This window comes from Brachyistius frenatus, unplaced genomic scaffold (genome assembly GCF_029030835.1).
Source record: "Brachyistius frenatus isolate BFR_SWC_R1_liver_20210118 unplaced genomic scaffold, ASM2903083v1 Contig_18, whole genome shotgun sequence".
Classification (NCBI taxonomy): domain Eukaryota; kingdom Metazoa; phylum Chordata; class Actinopteri; family Embiotocidae; genus Brachyistius; species Brachyistius frenatus.
The window spans coordinates 5,389,485-5,416,961 of record NW_027210617.1 but is presented as its reverse complement, the minus strand read 5'-3'; the positions used below and the strand labels follow the sequence as shown (position 1 = coordinate 5,416,961).

The window sequence follows — 27,477 nt, the reverse complement described above, 5'->3', positions numbered from 1 at the left end:
TTCCCATTACCAGTTTAAAACAATATATACAGATTTAAACTACACATTTTATTTCATCTGTGGTTTATTTTTGCCAGATTACTAAATTAATAAACGACCAATAAGGTTAGTGCAATGTGTGAAAAAGTTTTTAATTATGGGTTGTCCATATTTATTTGGTCAACATATTAATATATATAGCACTGATAATGACGTATGCAAACGGCCATAATGTTCCACCCATTTTATAATGAGTTATTATGCAATGCAGTAATGTCTTTTATTTTTAAAGTGCTCAGAAATGTGAACCAAATTGGAGGAGAATACGAGATAATATTAAAGTTTTGCAAATTCCCTTCGTAAAATAAAAAGACGTAACATATCAAATCCTGTTTTTGTTTCTTATTTTGTGTCTGTAACTTGAGCAGGATAATGTGATGAACATGGTAAAAACTGGGGGTATTTAAAATATATACATTTTATAGATAAATAGAAATTATACAACATTTGTAAACATATTTTTGACTATATTTTTCCTTGTGATTATTTGTCAGCTTGAATTAGAATATTAGCTATAGTTTGCATTTGTTTAAATGTTCTTCTTTTTTCTTTTTTTCCCCCTCTAAATTATTGGTTGAGTTGTTGCTATAGAAATATCGTAAAGCCAGATATAGTGTTTAAAAAGCAGTCCTGACCTGTCTCAGTGCATGTCTTTACTCTCAGCCTGGTTATGAGGCCTTTGAACAGGTTTTCATCTTCTGTGCTTTGTGCAGTTTCTTGTTGCTGAAGTTCTTCTGTGGCTATAGTGCCGTTTAGTGGTAGAAGTGATAACTACAGCAGTGCAATGCAGCCATCCAGGCTTCATGGATTTGTATAATGACACAGATACATTTATATTTAAATTGTATGAGTGGTAAGAAAGACACAATAATGTTTTTTTTTATTTTGTTTTATTATAATTCATCTTCAACCTGACTGATGCATTGTGTGCAACCAGAATGTTCTGCTTTCTGTCAAAGAGCAGCAGAGCTCTTTAGGGGTCAAGTGTGTTTCACAAGGATGGTGAGAAGATACTTAAAGACTGGAGAGCATTCATCTTCCACTTTCTTTGCCCATACTGTACTTTCCTGCTGATACTAAAGTTATGACTCCTGCTCTTCCTCTGAGCTGCTCCTCCAACCTGACAACTGTATAGTTATAATATATGCTTTATTTGTTTGTCACTTGTTTACAACATTCCCGCAGCCATTTTTTTTAAATTCTATTTTTTTTTTTTTTTACTGTGACAGTTGTGCCTTGTTTTAAAGTAGATGTAATCCTACAAATTTTATTCCTAGAAAAGAACGGGTGTAATTTACATAATTTAAAATGACTGCGTTCCATGTAGGTGAGTCAGATTCGGCCATTTCAGGAGATGTACAGGAGAATGTCTGCTGTGAAAATGGTCAAAAAATTTGATCAAATTTTCATCATTGTAAATCACATGGCTTTATTTATTATCAGAAGGTGGCCATGCTGGCCAGGAGTAAGGTGTTCCAACAGTCATTTGTTCATGTCTTCGCATGCCCACTGAACACAAAGCTGTCCACCTGACACTATCCATTTCTTGAAATATATAGTTAAACTAAATTGTTTCTTAGCAATGGTTCCTTTGAGAAGTTTCCATCTTGTTTCAGTGCTCTTCACTGCACCGATTCAGCCTTTAAGTGATGAGTGACTTGCTTTCAGCTGAAAGAGAAAGTCCTGTTTTTGAGCTCTTACATCTTTGGGTTCCAGTGGAGACATCAAAGTTTGATCTCTTTTCAAAGTTGAGCTCCATCATAAAAGCAACTTCAACGAGCGATGTAAAACAGCCAGCTACTATAGCAAAAGTAAGTTATGCAGTTGCCTGTTTTCTGTTGACACTCAGATGTTAATTGTGCATTGATGTTCTTAATATATTGTGTGGACTCAAATCAGCCGTTACCACATTTGTTAAAACACAATATGGCCTCAGTTTTTTGTTCTTTCTGAACACCTGTTTCTGTCTGTGACAATGAGTAATTTTAATATTTTATTAATTGCCCTATTTTTCATTTACACAGTGGCAGTCTTACTGTATCTATAATCAGTCTGATACTACCATACTGGCGGTACGGACAGAGTGGTTAGTTTCTGGAGTTTTTCTTCATTTTAGCCAGCAGATGGCAGATGGAGATTACCTGTTGCACAAGTTTCCCCCTTCTACACTTTTCATTTGATGCTACCTTAAACTTTTACTTCACTTTTCAGAGGAAAACATTGTACTTGCCTCTACATTTATTTGACAGCTTTAATTACTTTCGAGATGAAGATTTGACACACTGGATAATATAATAAACTTTAAAATACAACACATTAATTAAGATTAAACCAGTCGTTTGCAACCTGTTTGGCTCTTGTAGTCTTACAAACAGCAGTGTGTAGTCATCCTCACGTTTCAGATGTCTATTAGCTGTTAACAGCTCCACCAAATGATGATTTTCTAAACTTTAATTTAAACAAATGTCCAAATGACCTCATATCTCACCAAAAAACTGAGATGAGTAAGAAATTCCCAAAACTGAAAACCTTTCTTCTCTCTTCTCCCAGCAACTATCTGACAACCCCTCAGATTTATCTGCAGTCCTTGGATATAAAGCTGTATATAAAGTAGCTCAAACTAGCTGAACCTGCCGCAGCTCCAACAGTAACATGCTGATGCATTAATATTAATAATCTAATGATGTTATTTAAATAGTATATCAGTCTAAGGGGGCACTGTTACTTTAATATTTTTTGCTATATGTTGTACTTTTACTTATTTTTTTATGCATTCTTTTTACTTGTAATGGAGTACTTTTACATTTATGTACTGGCATTTTTACTGACGTAAGGGATCTGAATACTTCTTGAACCACTTGTAATGTATTTATTCTTCTCTATTTTGAATTTGCTTCCACCATTTGGCCGTGAACTTCGTGTCTCTCATGGTGTGTCTGCTGCAAAAAAAAAGAAAGAAAGCACAATGCTCTTCATTAGTTTTCAAAGTTTATTTTTTTCATTTATCTTCAAAAAGCAAGAAAATATACTCTTTTCTTCCAGAAATAATAAATATACAATATTTCTTTATGAACAAAATGCACAATTTACAAAGTGGCGACTGAGTTCTCCACCTCATACACAATACTGTATGCATTCAACTCATTTATCACAGAGTTATAACTGTCATTAGTATGTTCTATTCTCATTATTAAGGTCAATCTTATTTTTCTATACAGTATTACAGTTTTCATTAGGTAGAAGACTCTCTTCCAAATTACAATTCTTCACTGTGCTATGTGTTTGTTATTCTATCTTAATACTTCCATGAGGTTAGGACTCCACCCTTTATAGTACATCCATTTCTTGTGTCATGGCTAAGAGCTTATTCCACACATTTTGAGACTTGGTGAAGTTTTAAAGACTTGGTGATTGGACAGGCTGGAGCTAACTTGTCCTGTGGTTGAAGCCAGCAGCAGGACTGTCCCGCCTGAGTGACTTTTTGTCCTGGCTTGAAATATTTCTCCATCTCTTGTCTGCATGATGGTCACTCCTCAACTGTCTTTGTCAGGTACATTCCACTGCTCTGGTATGGATTCAGGAGCATCTTTAAGGATTTGTCTGTGAGATAACGCTGCTGTCTTGTGGTCAGGAGGTGAACAGCATGTGTGACAAAAGCCAGGCTAAACTACAAGACAGTGTAAGGGTGCTGTGGACTAAAGCCAGCTGGGCTGAGCTGGGGCTCGGCGGAGTGGAGGAAGGTGAACTTGGGTGTCGCTCTGTCTCATAGATCTCAATCCGTCTGTGCTGCTGTTGATGGGTCGGCGGAGGCTCCACTGTCACATAGCCATTGATTATCCTCATATTAGGTGGTGGAGTGGTGCTGGAGAGAGAAGGACACAACGAATGAGGATGTGAATTGGTTGTGGAATTGTGTAGGAACTGATTTTCAGTCTTATAAGTCCTCATTGCAACATTCGAGGAGAAGTTTCTCACCACAGAAAAGTCTCCAATTTGCTTTTTTGCTGAGTTGCATTGAGAAGATTGATACCATACTCAGGTCTGTACACCAAATGTGTAGCTGCAGCCAGCCATTAGTTCTGTTAGTTTAGCATACGGGGTAAACAAAGACAACGGGCATGGACTTTCTCACTTTTTTTTTTCAGTGCACCTTTTACCCATGTGTGCAGAGATATGATTTTAATTACGTTTTATTGTATAAGATCATATCAATAACACATTTAACACATTTTCAGCAACTGATCCCATGATGGTCTGTCACATCTATAGTTTACAGAGTTAAAATCTCCTCAGTTTAATCAGCCCAATCTTACATCAACATATGTAATAGCTTCATTAGTCCACAACATTTGAGACAGGTCTGTCAAAAAGGAAGTCATGTGACAGAGTAGACAAAGTGAAAAAGTTTGGATGTTGGTGCTGGTTGGATGAATAAAACAGGACTTTTACCCAGTGGACCTGTGTTCGAGTCTGTGAGAACGCAAAAGTCCATTTGGATTTTCTTTTATTAATATAGCTAAACTTACATAATGTAAAATTTCTTATCTAAATAACGTAGCCTACCTTTTTAAACCCAAACCACGATCTTGCCAAACCTAACCGTGTGTCTTTTGGTGCCTTAACCTGACTTTATTGGATAATCTTGTGACGTGGACAAAGGCCAATAAATAATAATAGACCTAGAAAAACATAGGCATTTCAAAATGTTATAGCTGTTTTTGTGTAACTAATACATTTGTGTTCTGGACCAACGTAGGTTTTACACATGTTGGTGTGAGACCGGGTTGCTTTAATCTTCATCAAGTCTCTATAGTAAAGTCTTTACAATGTCCAGTTAACTCTGTCTTGAGTTACTTAATCCAGCTGAATGTCTTTAAAGAGCTGAAAACCCATCACTTTTAACTGATGACAATAGATATCTCACCTATCCCCGATGCGAACCCACAGGTCACTGAAGAGACGGGGCCTCCCGTGGCCACGGTGAGCTTTGCGAGGGCGTTTGTGTCGTCCGAACTCCTCCAGCTGGCTCAGGCTATCGGGGAGCAGCATGTGAGGCAGCTCCTCCTCTCCGAGGCCGGGCATGTCGTCTGGGTCCTCCAGCTCCATCTCTGGACTGGTCGACCAGCTGGTGGGAGAAGCCATGCTGGTGTCAGTGCTCTCCTCGCTGGACCCTGCTGCAGGTGGCTCTTGATTGGGTTTACTCCTGGAACAGAACAGAGAGGGAATGGAGTCAGTGCATACTCTTCATTTTATAAATCACAGTTATTCTCAGAGGTGTCACTGGAACATTTTACTTATACAGCAGATACAAAGTAAGCCTTTTGTGTTTCTCTATACTTTCCTGAGATTTCAAACTTGCTGCCAGTGAATGTTATTGTTTGTGGTTTCTGACCACTCGACCACCAACTTCAATCAAGGACATGAACACCACAAGGGATGCCTTGTCCAATTAACGCCATCCTGAATGGGCTGAAATACCCACCAGGCTACATTAGGGGAAGTGGTAACTCATGTGGCCATACTTTGTACATCAAACCTGACAGCTGACCAAAGAATACCACCCAGAATCTCTGGCCTCTCCTTTCAAACCTTTTGCCATGGTCCTCTTTCTTCCACCCATTACTCATACGTTCTCCTTTCTCCTTTTATTCCCGTCGCATGCGATTTAGTGTTTGAAGGTATAAAATCAAAAACATGTTGTACACATCATCTGGGAGAGTTAAACTGAAATAAACAGCAGTAAATAGGAAAAAAAAACTTTAACAGGATTTCCTAAGCCGATGTCAAACTTTGACATGACTAAACTGTATGAGTATACAGGCTATGATGAACTGTCGAATGGATCTTAGTCATGATTTTCTCCAGAACTCATGAATTGTTTTGTCTCCATTATAAATTGTATGGTCTGTACTTCAGCTCCCCTCCTCATTCAGGTCCTGATGGCTCGGCCAGTGTGATGATAGCTGCAGGCCTGCGGTCAAGCTACTGTGGAGCCAAACCCAGCTCTGGTCTGCTCTGTCTGTCAGTCAGTCAGACATATAATTGCTCTTTGCCAGTCAGTTTACAACCCTCCAGGTCTGAAGATAACAGCTTCCACAAACAACTCTCCATCTTTGTGGTGTTTTTCCTCACCTGTCACTTCACCTTGTATCAGGGAGCTACGAGCGTCTGCTTGCATGCGAGTGTGCGTTCGTGTGTGTGCAGCATACACGAGTGTTTTGTGACCACAGTAAGTCAGTCCACTTGTCAGCTTTTAAAACCATGAACCACTGGCTGAAGCCCACAACTCTGCAAACAGGGTGAAGAAAGACAGGGAGGCTACATTTACAAATGTGATTCGCAGTGAGAAGTTTGTTAAAGCCCCAGTTGGATAGATGGGGATGTTTTTGTGTGTGTGTTTTTTTTTTACTGTCATAAAAAGATTGTTCTTGTTGTGCCTTGTTTTTCCATTTTCATTCTGATTCAAGTGGCTGTTATTGTGATTTTATGGGCCCATGGATCGAGCCCCTGGGTAAAGGGGGAGCTGCTCTGTGCCAAGGAAACCGGGGTGCACACAAACAGATCTTAAGAGGGATTGTACGTTTTTGAGAAGAAACACTGCAGGCCCGACGCCAAGTCTCAGTGTGAGCTGTGTGTGCGCTGTACGTGTGTGTGGGAGTCTAAGTGTGTGCAACCCTGCTGCCCCTGCACCTTGGCATTGTGCATCAGTCCACTCACCCTGCGTACATGTGAGTCTCTATGTGTTTGTGTGTTGTGGTGAGAGCGGGCAGAACCACCACTGGCAGTTTGCCTTTGGCAGCCACAGGAGAGCGGGAGGTGTGGGTGGGTGGGTGGGGAGGGGGGGAGCCGGGGTGGGGGTTGATGAGGTATCAAAGGATTCCTGCATAGCTGAGCTTTATTTGTTACAGGGAACAGTTTGGTCCATATCTGCAACGCACTTTAATAAATCTAGCGAGGGTAAATGCCTCTGGCAACTCTAGAGAGAATGACATGGATGTAGACTGGATACGTTGGAGGGGGTGAGGGGTGTGTGTGTGTGTGTGTGTGTGTGTGTGTGTGTGTGTGTGTGTGTGTGTGTGTGTGTGTGTGTGTGTGTGTGTGTGTGTGTGTGTGTGTGTGTGTGTGTGTGCGCGCAAGCCTGCCAAAAACTATGCATGCAAAACTATAAATGCTCTGTTTTCCAGTCCATATCCATATCACCATAAGATTATCAGACTGATGCCAGCATAATCACTCTCTCCTTGTCTTTTTCCATTCATTATCTTGTCAGGTTAGCAGACTCGTGGTTTTGTTTCAAAGTGTAACCTGTGACTGATTACTTGCACAAAACTGTGTCATCCAATACTCAAAAAACTGAATTCACATATAAAGCCTCCAAAATACAATATTATGTATCATCATGAACAATTTAGTCAGACTCCATGATGTCAAACGGTCACATTTCTGCAGCATAACCCAAGCAACCAGCCATTTTTGCTGTTTTTCAGCAACTTATTTGTGTTTGTTTTCTTGTTACCACTGTACTTTAATCAAATGACACGCTCTGTCATCTATTACAATGCGCTCTTTTCTGCTGACTCACTCTGGGACCAGCTCCTGATGATCAGAAGGCATGTGGACGATCTCGTAGCCTTCCTGCCTGAGGATGTCCAGCACACTGTGGTTCCCCAGGAAGTGACCTAACAGTGAACAGAAGGCCAAAAGGTCAGTTAAAAAAATATCAGTTTCTTGCTGCAGCATGCATTTTATCTTTATGGCTAAAAAATAGACTGCATTGTGTTTTGTGGATTAATGCTTAAAAACATCAATTTATGTGTTTTTAGTGTATTAAACTTAAACAAATGTTGGTCATGTCATCAGTGAGATGCTTAGGATGGTAATGTGGGTTGGTCAGTCCACCATTTCAGTCCAGACCTAAATATCTAAACAACTATTTGAAGGATTGCGATACAACTTACAGACCAGCGTTAACAGGATGAGTTTTGTGTTGGTTTGGCAAGTGACCTAATGGATAGGCCGGTTTGGTTTCACCCCATCCCACACGCATCATTCTGCTGCCATAAGTACTCACTAGACTAAATCTGTTGCTTAAAATAGTCACCAAAGTTTGATACAGGTTTGATGCAGGATATTTTTCAATCCAAGGTGTACTTATAGACTGAGGTAGACAACACTACTGTAGACAAGAGGGTCTGTGAGATAACAATGACAAATGCAAGCACATTCTTTATCTACTGGCCTCACTTGTCGCTCTGTTATGATCCCATATCGTCGGCACTCGACCGCTTGCCCTTGTATATGATTCCTTCAGTCTGACATCAAACATGCGGGCCCCAACTCCAAGCTTTTTCTTCCTATTTTTAATTTCTCCCATCGGAGGATAATCCTGCGCATCGAATTGATATTTGTGCTCACACATACCTGCACACACACGCACGGATTCACACAATCACAGACCTCAGCTCTCTCCCCGTGGCTTATTAACAACACTTTGACAATATTCGAGCCTCTTACTTGCTCTCTGTCAGGGCCCTCTGCTCCCACTCAGCCCCTCACCTGCCTGCCAATTTTATCATTAAAATGTTCCTGATCATTCCTGAAAGTCAAAGAAAGAGGCACGCGGTGTTACACTTTCTTGGCAGACGAGTTCAAAGGCATTACTGGGATAGGCTGCAGAGTGAGAGGAGGCTTCTAACAACAGAGTGTCGGCGAGTTCAGATGGGATTACACAGAGGGTTGAGTGTGACTTTTTGTCCGGGTGACGGTGGGTGTGTGTATTTGTGTGTGTGTGTGTGTGTGTGTGTGTGTGTGTGTGTGTGTGTGTGTGTGTGTGTGTGTGTGTGTGTGTGTGTGTGTGTGTGTGTGTGTGTGTGTGTGTGTTTTCTTCTTTTGTTATCCTCATGCCATCTATGTATCCTCATAAGGAGAGAAATGAGAAATTTTTTTTCTTTTAAGGTTACTTTTAGCTACGGTTAAAATAAATGTTCATAACCATCATAAAGTTTTAATGATGGACATCACAGTTACATGTGATCTTGTGCTGCAATAAAAGGTACCTGCAGAAAATCCAAAAATTCGATAATTTTAACGGAAAAAAAGGAATAAAAAAACTGGCGTTAGCTTAATGGATTGCTTTGGTGGTCTGTTGGTCAGTCTACAAATCTGACTGAGATCTAAATATCTGAGTAACTGCGGGGAAATGTTCAACAAGTCAGACCCATACGACCATATGGGTCGTCGTATGTTCTGCCCATCGAATACGACCCCCAGTTAAGTGTGTCCTAAATTATCACCCTGGTTACTTTTAGGCACAAAAACCACTTGGTTTGGGAAAGATGATGGTTTGGATTAAAATTATGACGAGAACCATGATGTGCATTCAAGTTACTACTTCCTTTAAGTTATTGGACCTTCACCTTCGTGGCAACAGATGGATTTAAAAATATTTATACCGGCAAAAAGGTCCAACCACTCAAATATTTGCTTAAGTAGCACCAAGAAAAATTCTTCCCGCCTCTCCTCTTCTCTGACATTCTTCTCTCTGTCTTTCCTCTAACATAACGTCGGGGGCCAAAGTCAGCTCGTTCAGCGAGTGCATGCTGACAGATTCAACCTCCCTCATATGTGTCAAACAGCTATTTCATAAATTTCTGCCGGCCAGAGAGGAGCACGTCCTGTGAGTTCGCTGGGTGTGAGGTCAAGCTGGATTTCCTCTGTTCTGCCGTCATTCATAACACACACACAGACGGACAGAGTGTGTATGCGAGTGGGCCTTTTTGTTTCTTTGTATAAGATTGTAGTTTTCCTTCACAGCACAGACACACCTGCTGTAAATCTTACATTCAATTTTCTGAGGAGTCCTTTAAGGGTACGCTCCGTTTGTTGTTTCCCGGCTCCTAAACCTGTACTCACTCCTTCATACAGCCGACTGTATACACAAACAAGCGAGCAAGCAAAGCAAACACTTTTGTCTGGGACTTGAGGCTAAAAAAGAGATGCACACACACACACGCACACACACACACACACACACACACACACACACACACACACACACACACACACACACACACACACACACACACACACACACACACACAAACAAGCAGTCATCCTCAGGGTGAAAACCACCACTTTTGGAGACTTTCATGTCTGAACTTAAATTGAAGGATTGCATGGTTCTCCATGACTTGGCACAATTTGTCAAACAAACAAAAACATTTTTTCTGACTTCTCCAAGATCTTTGTGCTTTGGAAAAAAGTTTATTCACAGGCTTTTCATCTGACACCAGTGACATGTGCGTTGCTTGTTTTCTGTGTAGGTTTGCAGTTGATCCCTGTGTGTGGGTGAGTGACTGGGCACAGAGATAATAGCTCTTTCCATTCTGATGAATGTGTGTGTGTGGGAGGCTGTGTGTTTGTTTGCAGAGTATCCAGACAGTAAACAGTGTGGCGTTCCAGAAGCAGAGAGCAGCTCCATTAGCCGAGGCGTAATGAGAGGTCAGCTGACTCCTAATCGCTCCCCTGCTGCATGCAGCGCTCGTGGGCTGACTGCACAGGTAGCACACTGTAAAACATGATGCTGCTGTTGTGTGTAAAAGTCATTTTTACAAACTGAATTAGAAAAAAGCCAAATCTGACTTTTTTGTTGTTTTCCAATGTCGTCTTGGAGCTGCCTCACCACCATCTGTACACTGTTTGATGATTTGCAGCTGTGATCAGTTCCTCTTTTTCCATGATTAACATTTTTATGGTTGTTTAAGCACTTGTAGCTCTTGGTTGAGATTAGGAAAAGAATCGTGGTCTTGATTTAATATTGGAAAAGTCTAAAGTGACTCGAACATGACACAGGACACATTTACTTTATTAACATTTATCCCAAACCACAGTCTTTCTCATTAATCAAAGGGAGTTTGTTCCCCAAACTTATGCATGTATGTGTACAGCCACTATCCACCCCAACAAGCCTGCCTAGATCTTCATCACTTCCTTCTCACAACAACAACAACAACAACAAGAACAACAACAACAAAAACATGCAATTTTCCGCGAAAGATAATCCTGGCAGAAATGACTTTTTCCTCATCTGGCAAAAACAAATAAATACACTCTGATTTTCTAGGAAACTGGGCTTAGGGGATGATAGTCATTCAACACCACTCTCATTTTGAAATGAAGACTTTCCTGAGTGTACTTAACTATCATTTTCTAGTTTGAAAATCATTGTCAAAAGCAGCTTATCGTTAATATTAGTAGAGAACTGGGAAACAGCTTCCATCTACATCATCATTTCATCGTAGTCTTCAAGCTGCCAGTTGAACTGAGACTAAAACTGAGACACAAACAACTTAACTTGTGGTAATGTGGCTTCAGACCACTCAAAGCCACTTTCACATATCAATCAACCCTGTGTTGGTTCCTGCCAATCTTCTGTCATCACTCTAATAAAGCAGATATGCCTTAAATATTTTCTTAGCTTCAAAAACCAGGAGCAGCCGTGACTTTTTGCAGCGTGTATGCCCCCTTACAGGGTGTTTCCCCTCCCATAGCTCCTGAGAACGGAGTTAATGATCCAGTTAGTCCTCTGTTTAATAACCTTTCCATCCACTTACAGTAGCAACTCAATGTAGCTCTGCTTCTACCTCTGTGTCTGTGTTTACCGAGGCCACCTCTTGACTTGTAGGCCTATCTCTTTATCTGTCTGGCTTTTCAGACGCTATCATGTCCTCTTAAAGCATCTTTGTTTGCCTGGTTGTCACTGCGAGTCTGTCTTCCATCCCGTTTTTTTTTTTCTTCTTTTTTTCCTGTCTGTCTGCAAGTTTGTGTTTGAAAGCATTAGTGTGTGTTGCATCCAAGCTTGACTCCATCCATGTCAGCACATCTTTACTCATAGAGAGCCTCAGTCTGTTTCTTTCTCCGTCTCCCCACCCTAGACTCAGCCTCACCAAACCTCCCTTTAAGCCTGCCTCTGCTTTTCTATCCATCCGTCTCTCCATCCTTTCCTTTCTATACACCCTCTGGACATCGGTCAAAGTCCAAAAAGAAGAGCAGGAAGTGAGAAGAGAATGGAAACACAGTGAGCAGTGAGGCACTTTGACATCCATCCAAGAATGGAGAAAACACAAAGGAAGAGAATTATGTTATTTTTCAGTTTTTGCACAAACAAATGTGTTTGCAATTACACTGCGTAAACACTGCATCAACTGATATGCGCTAGTGGTTTAAAAAAGTCCCACGTGGCTTTTAAGCAGACCACCTCATGAAAACTGCACAAACACAAACAGAGCACAAAGGAAGAGAGAAAACAAGAGGAGAAATAAGAGCGATAACTGGAGGGGAGATGGAAAAGGAAAACGGGTTGAGGATTGATGGTGAGAGGGACTGCGCTGATGTACACCCTCCACCCAACCAGAATGCATGCTGGGTACTGTTGCTACATAATGTTCCAAACAAACACAAGCTGTTGCCTCTTAACCATTTAAACAAGAGATGAAAGAGAGATGAGGGAAAAGACAAGGAGGAGAGAGGATGCAGGAGATACAGACGGAAACAAAATATTTTACCGTTGACAAGGGTGTGTTCCTCTTTAGATTTGTTTGGAAATGTGTTGCAGTGTAAGTGTGGACAGAGATGATGAGGGGGACATTTTCCTCTCATCTCTACATGTTTGTGAATGTGTGTGTAGGTGTTAAATGGCTGACAGACTAAAGGAAAAACATGTAAGGTGCTGGACCACCAAGAATCACCACAACAGCTTCAGTGTACATCTGTATATGTTCTTCAAGTCTCTGAAGTCAACTGGAGTCATGAACGCCGTTCTTCAAAAAAATATTTTCCCTCCGTGGGTGTTTGGGTGATGGTGGTGGACAGTAACAATACATTTACTGTGTTAAGTACATATAAGGTTTTTGTACTTTACTTTTCATTTGATAAAACTATACTTCTACTCCACTAAATCTCAGAGGTAAATATTGTACTTTTTACTCCACTACATTTGTCTTACAGCTTTCGTTACTAGCTACTTTTAGGATGATAGCTTTTTATGTCCTTTCTGTTTCTATCTCTCAATCTCAAAATGTTACATTGAATTAAAAAAAATTGAATTAATTGAGGAATTAGATGTATCTTTATGGATTGAGTAAAATCTTCTACTTTTTAAGCTAAATAAATTGTTTTGAAACTCACTCATTGAATTTAATGGTATCTTTTTTTAATTTTTTTTTTAACTTTCCCAAAACTAAAAACACAATGTGAGAATTAGATTAATCAGTATGTTTACCCACTTTAACACCAAACGGCATACATTACCTGCCCTGCTAACTAGATTAATGAAGTATTAATCCAGTGTTCTTTCTCCATCCAAAAAAAGCATTTAATTTGCTAACTACATTGTTTTTGTAACCAAAAAGATTTAAAATAGCCTTTACTTGGTTAGGAGAAGTTTGCACTCTGGTAGCGCAAAACTTTTAACATTGGTCATCAATTTGTGAAGATGCTGACCAAGTCAGCTTCAGCCTCAGTCTTTTAGTATTTCAATGTGTTTGTAACCAACATGTGCACACATTAAAACCCCTTTACAGCTTTCTTGTTTAAAATGCTAATCATTGCAATCAGCTCTAACGTTAGCATCAGGTTACAGTAGCTCGCTAGTGATTGGGATGGAGTTTCGTAAATAGTCATTTGGTTTGAAATCTGCAACCTGCAGAGAATTTTTTTTTTTCATATTCATCAAACCGTTCATTGTCAATTTGCGCCTTTTATGAAAGCACTTCTTATGATTCCCTCCGTAACAGATTTTTATTTTAATCTCCTAATGACTGCACTGACCAGAGTGTGTTCTTTTCTGCTAGCAGCAGTGTGTGCTCATATACCTGTATTTGTGCACCTGTTTGTCTTACAGTAGAAGGTTTCTCTCTGACTTACTACAACTCTTTCCTTGAGCAACATATGAGTAATGCAACAAAAATTGGAATAAGCCCAGCATCCCCCGCGCCTTGCTGTGCACTTCCATTTGCAGTTTAACAGCGCTGGGATGCGTCTATAAATCCTTTTGGATTAAGAGCCAGAGAAACAAGTACCCAGAGCCCCCCCAGGAATATTTGAACCACTCATTTGAAAACAGAGCACAGCATGTACTCTTGACGTTTAAATCTAAACTGGTAAAATCCACTTCTCTACCCAGCTCTGTGTTTCTAGAGAGGGAAATAATGACGATCTGAAGTGTTACCACCTCACATTTCTCACTCATGCCTAATCTCCTATGCATGCAGCAAGACATCCGTCTCTGTCCCTGCACCACACTGAGGTGTTGTGAGAGACAGCTGTTGACGAGGCTGGTCATGTATATGTTCTGGTCAACTACAGAGATGAAAAAAGCTGGGGGGATCAGAGCCAGAGGCCTGACACCAGTCCATGTTAGAAAGGCTCTGTGGTTCAATGTTCAAAGCTTTAGAGTGATTCCTCACGTTTAAATGTCTTTGACTGTGTGAGCTGTCTACTGCAGTTTGTAAAGCTCTCCTGGTGGGCAGAACGGTGAGGCTAGGTAAAAGTAGAAAAGTACAGAGGGGGAGAAACAGGAAGTAGTGGCAGACAAGGAATACAACCACATAGCGGAACAAACATTAAGTAAATATTCCCCCCATTTGTTTTTGTTACTGTCAGCTGTGGTCTCTCCATACACACGTGATGATAGAAAACATTGCTTCCTAAGAGCACCGTCTCATGGTGGTCTTTATCTCGTTCATCTCACCATTGGTTCATTTGCTCTCAGCCACCCGTCGGTTAAAGTTGCAGTTTTAGTTAAGAAGGAATTTAGGTTTCACGAGATCAGGTAGAAAATAATCACAGACTTCCTTCCATTATAAATGCTTATGTGTGCATGTCATCTTGTTTATGCATTTTCAAATGAGCATGTATGTCTGTGTGCTGCTGGCATTCGTTACACAGACATGTTTACCAGCAGGCATGAGCTCAGAGCTAAAAGTAAGTGTGCAGGTATGCGACTGTAGCCTACTGCATATGTGTGTGTGTGTGTGTGTGTGTGTGTGTGTGTGTGTGTGTGTGTGTGTTTTCTGAGCTGCATCTGCGTCTGGCAGAAACCAATGTTTCACATCAGCTGTTTCTCGGAACCCAGAGGCCTGGTTCTCATTCTTTTCTTTTAATCAGGATCTGATTTACACCTGGGACAACAGGTGAAAGCAGTTAACTACCAAGTAGGAAAACCAGCAGTACTTCGGGTCCCTAGAAGTGAACCTTTGTATTCCTACGTATTCTTGGGCCTGCATAGTTTCTGCTGTGTGCATGTAGGCCAATTTAAATGCTCAAAAGATCAAGAGCAAGGAAGATTGAAGCATCCATGTGTTTTTGAAATGTAGCATTAAACTTATTGGCTCTCAATAGGCAATGAGATGTTCTTTCAGCTGCTAATGAAGTGTGTAATCTTTGAGCAAGCTAATGAGCTGCACTGATTTAATTACAGTGAGGAATTCAACCAGAGCAGCTAAGAGTTCCCATCAGATGTTTTCACACAAACTCACAAAGCTGCATTCCTGAAAATTTACAAGACGACATAACCTCACATGGGTACGACATCAGAGCTTATTCTGTTCCTACAATAGCTAAAAGCTAGTATTTACAACTACAGTCAACTGTGCTTCCGTGAGGCAGAAACAAAGTGGGCTCATTTGGATCGTTCCTACATGTTTTTACATATAGTGAGAGTATGTAAGTTGTGAGGAAATATATGAATACATCTGAATACGCTCTACAATTTTATGTCTAAGAAGAAAATGTATGCACCTGAAGCATAAAGAAAACTAGTGAAATTGTTTCAGTACACTACTGGCATTTTAATTAGAAACAAATTAAAACTTTTATTCTGGTGTTCTGATGCTTTTAAACGTGCTGTGCAGTCATGGTATAAAATGAAGTGATTATAATGTGAATGAGACGGCATTGCTACTGTGTTTACATGTTCTTATATTGCTTATATAACATTTGGCCTTAATTTTATATTAGTCATGAAAAAGGTTAGAATAATATATGTGTATTTGAATTTTTCATACTTTTTATACTCTTTTGTTAATTGTGCCCTAAAGCCAGTGACAAAAATTCCACAAAAAGACAGGCTGCAAATTATGCATTTAAATTCCCCAAAAGTCACACCAGCAATAAGGAGTGAAGGATGGGAGTAGAGATGGGTATTGTTAAAGAATCTTACTAATACCTTGACTTTACCGGTTCCTGAACACACCCTTTTTGATACCAATTTTATAAAATACATACCAAGAAAAGCCAAATCATATGACACATTACTGTACACATCTTTACTTGTAATGCAGTTTAAAGGGGGAGAGTGTAATCTAAGTTGTTTTTCCACTACAATTTACAATTATCGCCTCAACACCTTACAGGACAGAAGTATACCTGTGTTGATCCACCAGATCATCCTGCAGACAACAAGGCTAACTTCTGGGCCAAACCACACTCATGTTAAAAATAAATATAAATGTGTGCTAAGCCCAGACTGTCAGCAGGAAAGCGCTAATAATATCTTTCTATCTCTCCCTCCCTATCTGTCTTCTCTGCAGAGCAGAAGACTCGCAAACACGCACATGACGCACATACACGGGCTCTCCGTCACTTCATAAAACGTTCCCGCGCTCTGCGGAGGGGTAGTAGGCATTAAGCCAGACAGAGATAGACAGGCAGCAGCGAGGGATGGTGTCAGTATGAAAAAAAAAAAAAAAAAAAAAAGAAAAATAGCAACAAATGGAAATGCAGAGCAGAACGATAGGAGCTTAAGACAGACTGGCAGGCAAGACAGCGAGACAGGAATTAGAGGTACAGACAGACTGAAGTGGAGGCAGAGACAGACAGATAGATGAGGAAAAAAGGCTGAGAAAAGCAGATATGCACTGACAAAGTGACATGCACGCCAGGCAGGCTCTCCTCCTCAGTCATCACTTCAGCACCACAACACCACAAGTGACTGCAAACACATGGGTCCACTCTGCCTGCACAATGGGCTATTATAGGCCTCCACAGCAGAACATGCACAAAAATCAACTCTCAGTGAATGCATTCAAAGTGGCTCACACTTCAAAACAAACAATGCTACACATGTATTTTTTGACACTAACTACTTTTTTCAGTGATAAATATCTGCGGCTCATATGATTTTGTGTCACAAACATACACAGACACACGTGTTAAGTGTGTGTGTGTGTGTGAAGTGGTGTCTAGGCTGTGGCGGCGTCAGGAAATTCCATGGGATGTTTTCAATAAGAGCGGGCAGCAGCAGCCAGGGAACTGGCAAATGAAAACCTGCTGAAGAACACCAACAACACACCGCCTCACAGCAGTCCTCAGCACAAATGATAACTCCGCATGTGTATGTGTTTAGTTTGCGTGTGACTGAGAGAGAGTTCGACAGTGAATGCATTTAGCTGAGTGAGCGATGGGAAAAAAAAAAAGCTCATTGAGGTTTGTGTCTGTTTACGATAGCAACAGAAGAAGTGCACGGTATGTGTATGACTCGTCTGCGCGCATGCTTTTCCCTTTACTGCTATCATCTGGTGTTGTTGTGTCATTTTGTCCAAAGGGGAAACTGTGATGCGTTCACTTGGCCTCACAAACGACGCTATGTCATGCTAGAGCGGGCGCATGTGATTGGTCCGCATTAGATAATACTGATAGTAATAGTGAACAGAAGTGACCACAGTGAAGCAGAGGAGCAGGATGAGACACTGTGAGGAGACTTAGTGAAAGAAGACAAGATGGAAAAGCTGAATAAAAAAGTTTGATAAAGATCAGTTCAGTAAAAGCATTACTCACTGCAGCCAAAAAGAAAACAGTTGGACAATTCCCCCTGCAGCTGAGCCAGCTTACTGGCAAGCTGGCTGTGGCACGGACATGAGTGGCATCAATATTACCATTTAAATCACAGTAAGAAAGCAAATTAGCTTTTTTCGTAAAATGTTCTTTGGAGCTGCGTAAGCCTTTTCCTTTTTCTTTTTTTTTTGGCTCCTTGGATGGAAGATGAAACTCTACTCCTGAACTATAAAGTTGCTGTTGATCAGGTGCTAGCAAATAATTGTTTACACATCCTCAGATACAGAGAAACTCTAATTTGATGTCATGTTTCTGCCCATCTCAGATCCCATCACCCATCAGTCTGGAGATGATTAGCCTCAGGGGACCACCAATTGTGGGGGGTTCTGGTGTAGCCAGAATTACTCTTCATTGTGCCGGTTGTTGTTTATAGTCTGAGTAGCTCCTTGAGACGGAAGAGTGGAGTTGAGAGACGACGGTTTATTTCCCAATTAGCCTGTTTACTCTCGGTTAACAGTTTCAAACTACCACAACAATGTTAATAAAAAAGCTTAAACGTTGTCAGACGATAGTAGATTAGTTTCCGAGATTGCATCTCAACCAGTTTGTTCTATCTCTTTTGTTCTTCACACGGACTGTTTACCTGCACGCGACCAAAGCCCATTCAAACATGATTGGTTATTACTACTAGAACTTCAAATGGAAACTGGAACGGTTCTGTTAAATCTGTTTACACCTACTATGTTTCAGCTAATAAACATGACATCAAATCATCTTTGACAGCAGAAAGTTCATTATTCAGCATCTTTTTGACTTCAACTCCGATGAAAAATATCTGTCTTCGGCTGCTAAGTTTCTTGTCTTTTCTTTGTTGCTGGTAGCAAATTATGGTTTCTTTGAGTGGATTTTGCTTAAAAAACTTGCTGCTGCTTAAAAAAGGGATGAGAGCAAAGGCCTTAAAACACTAAACCAAAAATAATATCACTCTAAAGCTACTTCTGTCACAATACATGTAGCCATTTGATTCCAATAAAAAACACTGACTGAAAAAAAAGGCTGCTGATGCGTTTTACTGATGTATTGTCAGTTCACAGTAAACGTGCTGCATGAGAACTCAACTATTTGAATATATTGTGAATTACTGACTGGAATATGTGACTGAGTTGCCATTTTCTACCATCAATATTATGAAATCTTGGCCCACCAGCAGGCTCCAGTGAGACACTAATACTGCTCAGTCAGTGTCTTTTATACTGCCTGGGATCATTCAATTATGCCTGCTGGAGCTCTTTCGCCTCTGTAATTTGTATTAATAACCTGTTGGTGAAAGTGAAGAAAATAAAGAATGTCTGTTACAACACTGCAGATGTGCATGCAGATGTGTGTGCAGGGCAGAGAAAAAGAGAAAGAAAGTAAAAAGCATACGTTTTGCACACAGAAGAACTTACGCCACAGGAAGGTGTAGGTGTACAGTGAAAGGAAAGGGGGAGGGTGGGAAGTAAGGTGCTGAGCTGAGTAGAGATGGATTTCCTGCCTGAACCACTTTATACGCACGTCGTATAGTTTAATTACCCTGTGAAAAAACTCCTGGATTGGACTACGACATCGGTAACTCTAGACGGCCTTGACCTGAAAGCTGCCCCGGCTCTTTTCCGACAGTCCTGTTTTCCTTCTGCACTCTGCTGGAAGTGAGCAGTCAAAAGAAAAGGCTGCTATAGAGGGTCCATTAATATTTATCTCTTGCATGGCAGAAATGCTTTGATTTACACAGGAATAACCCCCTGACATAAAAAGACACACGCAGAAGTATAGTATTTAGCATCAAACACATCATGGGTCTGTCAGACATAACGCTGGGATCCAAAACATCCCACATTAGATTTATAATGCACAAAAATAGGCTGTGTAGTCCTCTGCCTGCTGTTGCACACACAATATGATTTTTGAGATGTGACCGTAAAGATTGGATTTTATGTGATCACATTATTGCACGCCCACATTTGGCCTAATGGCTGTAATTCATCTCCCTGGGCTATATTTATTTTAAAATATGTCTGGATAATCTTAACATCCCCCCCTCCCCATCCTCTTTATTTCCCTTCATTACTCATTATATGCTCTGGAGTTAGATTATTATAGATTATAAGCAGAACTCCTCTCATAAAGCGAGCCAGCCCACTTCGAGAACAAAGTGAAAATCTCAGAAGAGAAATGTGACCACAGCCAGGTTTCTGGGAGTCCGAGCCGTCACTTAATACATACTGGCATCATTGAATGATAAAATTTCATGGCTGGTTACGGCCAGCGGGGAACTGGGACCAACGGGGACAGTTACGGGACCATAAAGACGTGAGTCAACATCTTGAACACAGAAATAAGACATGAGAAAAAGGAAGCTTTGTGATTAGAGACTTTATTGAAGCAGATTTATCCGTCCCTGTGTGTCTTTGTAAATCTGAAACTCGGTGGCCCAGTTTGTTAACTGGAACACAACTAATGGCGAAATTAATCAAATGCGTCTCTCTCTCCTTTCTGTACACAATGTTTTAGAGGAGGACAGAAACTAGAGGTAGAGGACATGATCAGTGTAGCTGTATTTATTAACAGACACAAAAATGTGCGAATTGGCGTTGGAATATTCAGGAATGTTTTTTGGTGGAAATGATTTCGTTTTAACAGTCTCTATTCTATACCGATCTGGTTTCCAGTTATAACTGTGTGGCCATTAAATTTAAACTTTGCCTTCTTTTAAAGATACTGCACAGGCTGTAGTTTCAAATAGGTTGTCTTTAAAGGACCAGTGTGTAGTTTGTAGGGGGGATCTAATATTGGAGCAGTCTAATATATTGCAGTGGTTAGCATTGTCATCTCACAGCGAGGAGGTTCTGGGTTCGATCGCGGCCTGAGGCCTTTCAGTTTGCATTTTCTCTCTGTGCCTGTGTGGGTTCTCTCCGGGTACTCCGGCTTCCTCCCAAGTGTAAAATCACCTGAAACTAATATGTGTTGTGTTTTCATTACCATAGAATGAGCCCTTCATATCTACATAGGGAGCGGGTCCCATTCCACAGGGGCCACCATGTTGCACCGCCTTCTTTCTACAGTAGACTTTCGAGATTGTTGTGGAGGAGTTGTACAGCTACTGTAGATTCACCTATATTCTTGGAAGGGGAGGGTGAGGCAAGGGGTGTTCAGTCGGTTGCAATTCACACCTTCACTGCTGTTCAGTCGGTTGCAATCCACACCTTCACTGCTCGATGCCACTAAATCCTACACACTGCTCCTTTAATTTCCTTAAGGAATGTTTTATGACCTTTACTTCATGAGTTATATACATTTCTCGAAGAATTATTATCATTAAATAAGTGATATTCTGTAATAGTTTAACTACAGGACTAGTAAAAGTTTTAAAATTCCTTAAATATACAGTAATATTCACTGTTTCTATTTTAGCATCACTTGTTTTGAAGAAAGCAGCCTCAGTCACCAGCGCATAATACGCTACCACTGTACTAAATCAAACGCTAATTACATGCAGATTGTGAGTGTAAAACTGAATGAACGTGTAGCACAACTTTCCCCTGCTCCTTTCCTGCGGTTAAATCCTCACCTTCCCAAAGCCTTTACTGAGACTTCTGTGTTTATTGTATGTGTGTGAGTGAATGTGCTTGTTTGTGCATACACACTTATACTGTATGTGCTCCAGTATGGTATATACATGTTGAGTGTTGCTGTATGCACGTGTATTAGCGTGTGTGTGTGTGTGTGTGTGTGTGTGTGTGTGTGTGTGTGTGTGTGTGTGTGTGTGTGTGTGTGTGTGTGTGTGTGTGTGTGTGTGTGTGTGTGTGTGTGTACGCGCACCCAAAAGGCTAACTGTAATGGTTCCTATCACTTCACACTAGCTGTCAGTTTTGTCACACACAAAGCTGCAGCCTGTAGGTGACCCGACGCACACGTTCATCTCTCTCCAGGCCATGTTGGACAAGCTGGAAAGAAAACGTGAAGCTGTCCCACTGAAGGACAAAACTTTTAACTGAGACTAACCTGGAAAACATGAAGCTGCATTAGAACACATTTTAAAGGTCCCACATTTTACACTTTTCCAGTGTCTTATTTGCAGTCTTGATATCATTTAAAATATACATTTATGATATTAAGTACCAAAAACCATTTACATATACTTTTTTTTTTTAATCTCCTCTTTTAAACTTTTCTCTAGAGCTCTACAAAGAACAGGTTGTTTTGTGTCAGTGTCTTTAGGGCATATTGATATCAATGGCGTATCTTCTGATTGGCTGACTCTTTTCTGAATGACACATGCCCAGGACAACCGCAGGTTTTCTTCAGTCTTGTAACTTGCAAGCTCTGTGTCGAAATGACTGCTTGGTGCTTTTTTTTTTTGCATAAAAGGTTGGACAGTGGGCCGTGCTAAGGAACGACATATGACATGAGTGTCGCTTTGTGACATCACAAACTAATTGAAGTTCAAATGACTTGTCCAAACAGCACAGTTGCTGAATACGGACTGTGTGCATTTCCCTGTGTACTGAGCGCTTTCACAATGTCACAGTATTTTTACAGCATGTAGAGATGGCTTATTAGAAAAGAAATGGAAATCTGAAAGTATACAATTTGGGACCTTTAATGGTCTTCTCAGGCCAAACATGCAAATCCATGATTGATCCAACTGTCAAAATTTTCCTAGTCTTGTTTCAGCCCTGTGACTCACCAGATAATGCATGTAGTAGTGACGGATGACTAATTTCATTTTAAGATCTGTATGCCAGAATTTTACTTCAATTCAAAATGCTTTCTAAGAATTGTTGCTCGTCTGTGTAATGTAATACACTGTCACACATTTATCATCTACATACACCACTTAAATGCTATTCCACAGATTCACTCCTCCAGCACATGTGCTAACTTACAGTATTCAGCTACGTCCGCTCCAACACACACACACACACACACACACACACACACACACACACACACACACACACACACACACACACACACACACACACACACACACACACACACACACACACACACACACACACACACACACACACACACAGCAGCTGGATGGAGCACCAGTGGCTCTATCCAAACAGCACTAAGAGCACAGGGAGCAACAATGCCCAAAGGAAGGAACCAGCCATTCGGCATTAATCATACAATGTGGCACACACACTTGCACGCACTCACACACTCATAAACACACACCCACGAGAGAGTACCACCCATTCTCTGATCTACAAACACAGGAAACACAGCCGTACAGTAAACAGACACACAGATACCCACCCACCACCTGTTTTTTTGGGCAAACACACTTACACGTACACTCTTCCCTCAGGACACACTACATCATTCAGGAAACATTAGCAGCATTAGCCAGGAATGCTAATTGAAACAAACAACTCATGGTTTCTTCATTTCTGAGGTGGGAGCTGGCTGTAATTGAGACTTCTGTGTGTGTGTGTGTGTGTGTGTGTGTGTGCACGCACACGTACACTTATATAGACACACAGTTTGTGCATGCCAGAGATCTGGGAACCATTGTACACCATTATTGTCCTGCTTTTTCTCCAGTTTTACTTTCAAATATGAAAAAAGGCAAATTTGTTCACCATACACACACATTAGCTCTGACAGAATCATTGTTCCATACCAAAGTAAACCTGATCTCTCTTCCACATCATAATTACACACACACACACACACACACACACACACACACACACACACACACACACACACACACACACACACACACACACACACACACACACACACACACACACACACACACACACACACACACACACACACACACACACACACACACACACACACACACAGCCTCAATAACAATGTATTTGGAAAGATGTAATTTAATGCAAAAAAGAGAATTAGGTTGGAGTTTCTGTCATGATAAATTCTTGTTTTGTTTGGCTTGCAAATTAGGGAGGCACTGATAACCAGCAGGTCAAAGGTCAGCTGATGTGGCCTTTCTAAATGCAATGAACTGAACCGGTACTTCATCCTACAATTTCTATGTGCAGTGTCTGATACTGGCTCACCTGCACCAAAAGCAAAAAAGTAGGTCTGGTTGGGACTTCTCTGCAGCAGGGCAGACACACGTCGGGCCATTCGCTCGTTGCGTTTGTAGATGAGCTCCTGGCGGAAGTAGCTGTCAATCTGCTGGGCCGTCATGCGGTCATGTGCTGGCAGAGAACTGTTGATGAAGTGAGGCAGCTGAAAGAAGGAAAAGAATGTGAGAAGATGGGAATTTAAAAGCCTTCACGATGAAAATTCAGGGCAGAATTAAGAGTGGATGAATCATTTTCGTCAGTCATGAAAAGAAAGGAAGGGTGTTAAAGAAAACTGAGATTGAGACTGAGAATATTTGTGTGTTAGTGTGTGTGTCAGGAAGACTGTTTACACTGATGTGCTTATACACTGGATGTACTTGTGCATTGCTCGAAGGACTGTGTATTTGTGCACTGCACCAGTACAGTTCATCCATAAGTGTCAGTGAGTTTAATTGCTGCGTGATTTATTATGAGCCACACAGGCAGAGAGAAACCATGCTGGCTCTGTTTCACCTTTGGCTCTATCATTTGATTCAACAGGTTGTTTTTCTGCCAAAATGAGCAGAGGTTGTGGTGGAGTAGTCTCTCTGTACTTAGCTCTTCTTTATCATTGTGCCTGTATTATAGTTTTTCTGCCTCTTTCACAAGATATAGAGTATATGTGGTAAAATATCAGTCCCTGCAAGAAATCTTGCAGTAGATATTTACTAAATTCCTGTGTTTTCCCACAGTAAAATTTCTCAATTGAAACTCTGCTGTAGGCAATACGGTACAAATTAAACATATCAAAACAAAACATTGCATTATATAAAAAAAAAAAACTCCTCATTTCAAGTCAGGCTCTTCAACCTCTCCTCTCATGATCAAAACAAACCTCAGGCTGGTTGACTGGAAAGAACAGCAAAACGGAAAGTGATGGAGTGTATGGGAAATGTGGTTTTATCATGGCAATTAGGCTACCAATTGTCACTTTACTGCATTAGTCTATTAATACAGTATGTGTTACATTACATGAGTTTTATACAGCCTTTCAGTTGTTGGATATTGTATTGATGCTACAGTATGATGAATTCATATTTTTTTTTAAGCATTTTAAGCCCTTAGCTTTACAGAAGATTTAGCCTGTGTGTTCCAAATTACTGTCACAGACTGCCGTTTTGTAGCTTTTATGTTTCAGGATTGTTTTTGTAACTTTGAGCTCATGGTACTGCAAGTTTAGAAAATAAATGTGATGTGCAGTATGACTATTATTATAGGAAGTGATCTTTCTTTTTCAAGGTGTAGTTAAAGATTTGTTGCCAAGCCCAACAATTTTACTGCAAAAAAATAATAAAACTCATTACAATTTTTTCCAAATACTGGAGGGACTGAACTATGAAATACAGGAGTGCATCCATTTGGTTGGTTCCCTCTATTGATGTTTGGCATGCTGTTTGGTGTCAGCAATAAATACGTCTTTTCTTAATTTAGGCCTGAAAGTGATCGTTATTCTGTTTCTCAGATATTTATGAATACCTAATCAGTCACTGATAAAATGTCTTCAGGTGAGTTATTTATGTAACTCATTCATATCTTCTGTATAGTCTTTGATTTGGAGTTCGGGCACTCCAACTTAATAAGGGTTAATTATTACTCAGGATGTTCCTGATTTGTAGCTACTCACATGTTTGAGTACCGTATTGTAAAGTGTTATCTTTCCTCCACTTTTTCCATCCTTCATTGGTGTCTCTAGCACATCCACCTGAGGGCAGCCTGCCTTCTGTGTTTCTGCCCAAGTCAGAAAGAATAAAGTGATGGAGGGCTCAAAAATACACATCTTTCTGTGCTCCGTGTTCAAGTGCACACATGCAGATGTGTTAAATCTAGATTTGTATTTGAGTGTGACAGGAACACATGTGCGTACACACAATCGCTGTCGAGAGCTGAGTTACAAGTTGACACAATGGTAGAACAGCTGCAAATGGTGCGTAAATGAATGGGTGTCAGTGTGTGGTGTCTGACTACACGTGAGATTTATTGTAGCACATGTGAACAAGGTGCTTTTCAGCATCCATCCAAAAGCTGCATCTGACACGTCTCCTCTTACTCCCTTGACCGTTTCATATAATGGTTGAATGGTTCTAATTCACACCTACAGCACAATGGATGTTTTCTCCTTTCATCATCACATCCATTGTTGATATTTATTTATACATTCAGGCTGATATTTATTAGTCAAAATAAAGGCCAGACATTTAGTACGTCTGTGATTTATCATTTCAGTGTGTCCACAAACTTAGAGTAAACCATAAAGAAGAGAACCCTGACCTTGCTAGTGATATATGGATGGTACCTGCCACAGTAAAGTTTTACAAACATTTTGTGATTTCAGGCTTTGATCAAATCCAAATGGTTCGTATGACATAAGCAACATTACTCACTTATCTGCTTCTTCATGACATAGTGGCAAAAAGAAAGCCAGAAAGAAAGAAAGGAAGATCCATTCATACACACATCTGTAGCCTTAAGCCTCATATTGTCTGTCTGTGTTTTCTCAGGGTGAGTGACCCGGGTTCATCCAGACTGACAAGGACACCATGATTCATAGATGAAATGAAGCAGACTTGGATGAATGTGGGGGAATGAGTTAAAGAGAGACAGAAAAGGAGGAGGAAGAGAAGGACTTCATCATTGTTCTGACGAGTGAAGATGGGGTGAGTGTTTCATGATGAGGAAAAAGAAGTGTTCGGTCAAAGAGGGGTCAAGGTGGGAGTGTACCGGTAAATGCAGATAAGTTATCACAGGAAAGACCATTAGCTGCTCTCTGTCCCAACCTGTACAGGAAATGGAGAGTGACAGTGAGATATTTCCTCTCTCCTCACTTACTGCTGCTGCTCCGCACAGCAGTTTACTTCTTGTTGTTGCTTTTCTGTCCCTTTTGGCTCTTTGAAGTTCTCAGTCTCATCTAGTCTCTTTACTCTTCTCTCATACTCTTCTTTCTTACTTTTTGTATTTCTTCAGTAATGCAGTATTTATGTTAAATCAATGTTTTAGTTTCCAAAAACAACACAGGAAGCAGTTGTGAATAGCTTTCACACATCAATGTTGATGCTTCATCTACTACATCTAAGTTTGTGCAGGCCATTTCAAATGGATTCAATGCCAAAATGTTTGCAGGTATAACTTTTGTCAGAGTTTTTCTTCATCTAATGTTTTCATTTTAAATTGCTGCCTCCACCTTCTTTCTTTTCTGTCCCTGTTTTTCTTCTGTCTCACTTTGACTTTGTTTCCCTGATGGATTTGGGACCTGTTGAATGTTGAAATGCATTAACCTGCCTCGCACCGTTCTGCTGCGTTGCGGTTTGGGGCCCATCATCGGCCTCTTTCTAATGTGATGAAGATTGAGCTGGGAGAGCATCAGGGGTGTTGGAGGCCTCTGGATTAAGTCCGATCTATCAAAAAACACCTGCTCTTTTACAGCCCTGCAAGTTCACTTTCACACACACTCACACACACACACACACACACA

At 40.6% G+C, this 27,477-nt stretch overlaps 1 protein-coding gene across 1 annotated transcript in view; it reads right to left on the bottom strand.

Moving 5' to 3' along the window:
• Positions 1–3,075: 3,075 nt before the first annotated feature.
• Positions 3,076–27,477, bottom strand: part of trabd2b (TraB domain containing 2B) — a 65,414-nt gene continuing 41,012 nt past the window's right edge. Inside the window, exons 4-7 of the mRNA XM_069694633.1 lie at positions 23,958–24,132; positions 7,622–7,718; positions 4,964–5,242; positions 3,076–3,901 (exon numbers count right to left, since the gene is read on the bottom strand). Of these exons, the coding sequence (XP_069550734.1) occupies positions 3,667–3,901; positions 4,964–5,242; positions 7,622–7,718; positions 23,958–24,132 (786 nt within the window). The 3' untranslated portion in view covers positions 3,076–3,666. The remainder of the gene's footprint in view (positions 3,902–4,963; positions 5,243–7,621; positions 7,719–23,957; positions 24,133–27,477) is intronic.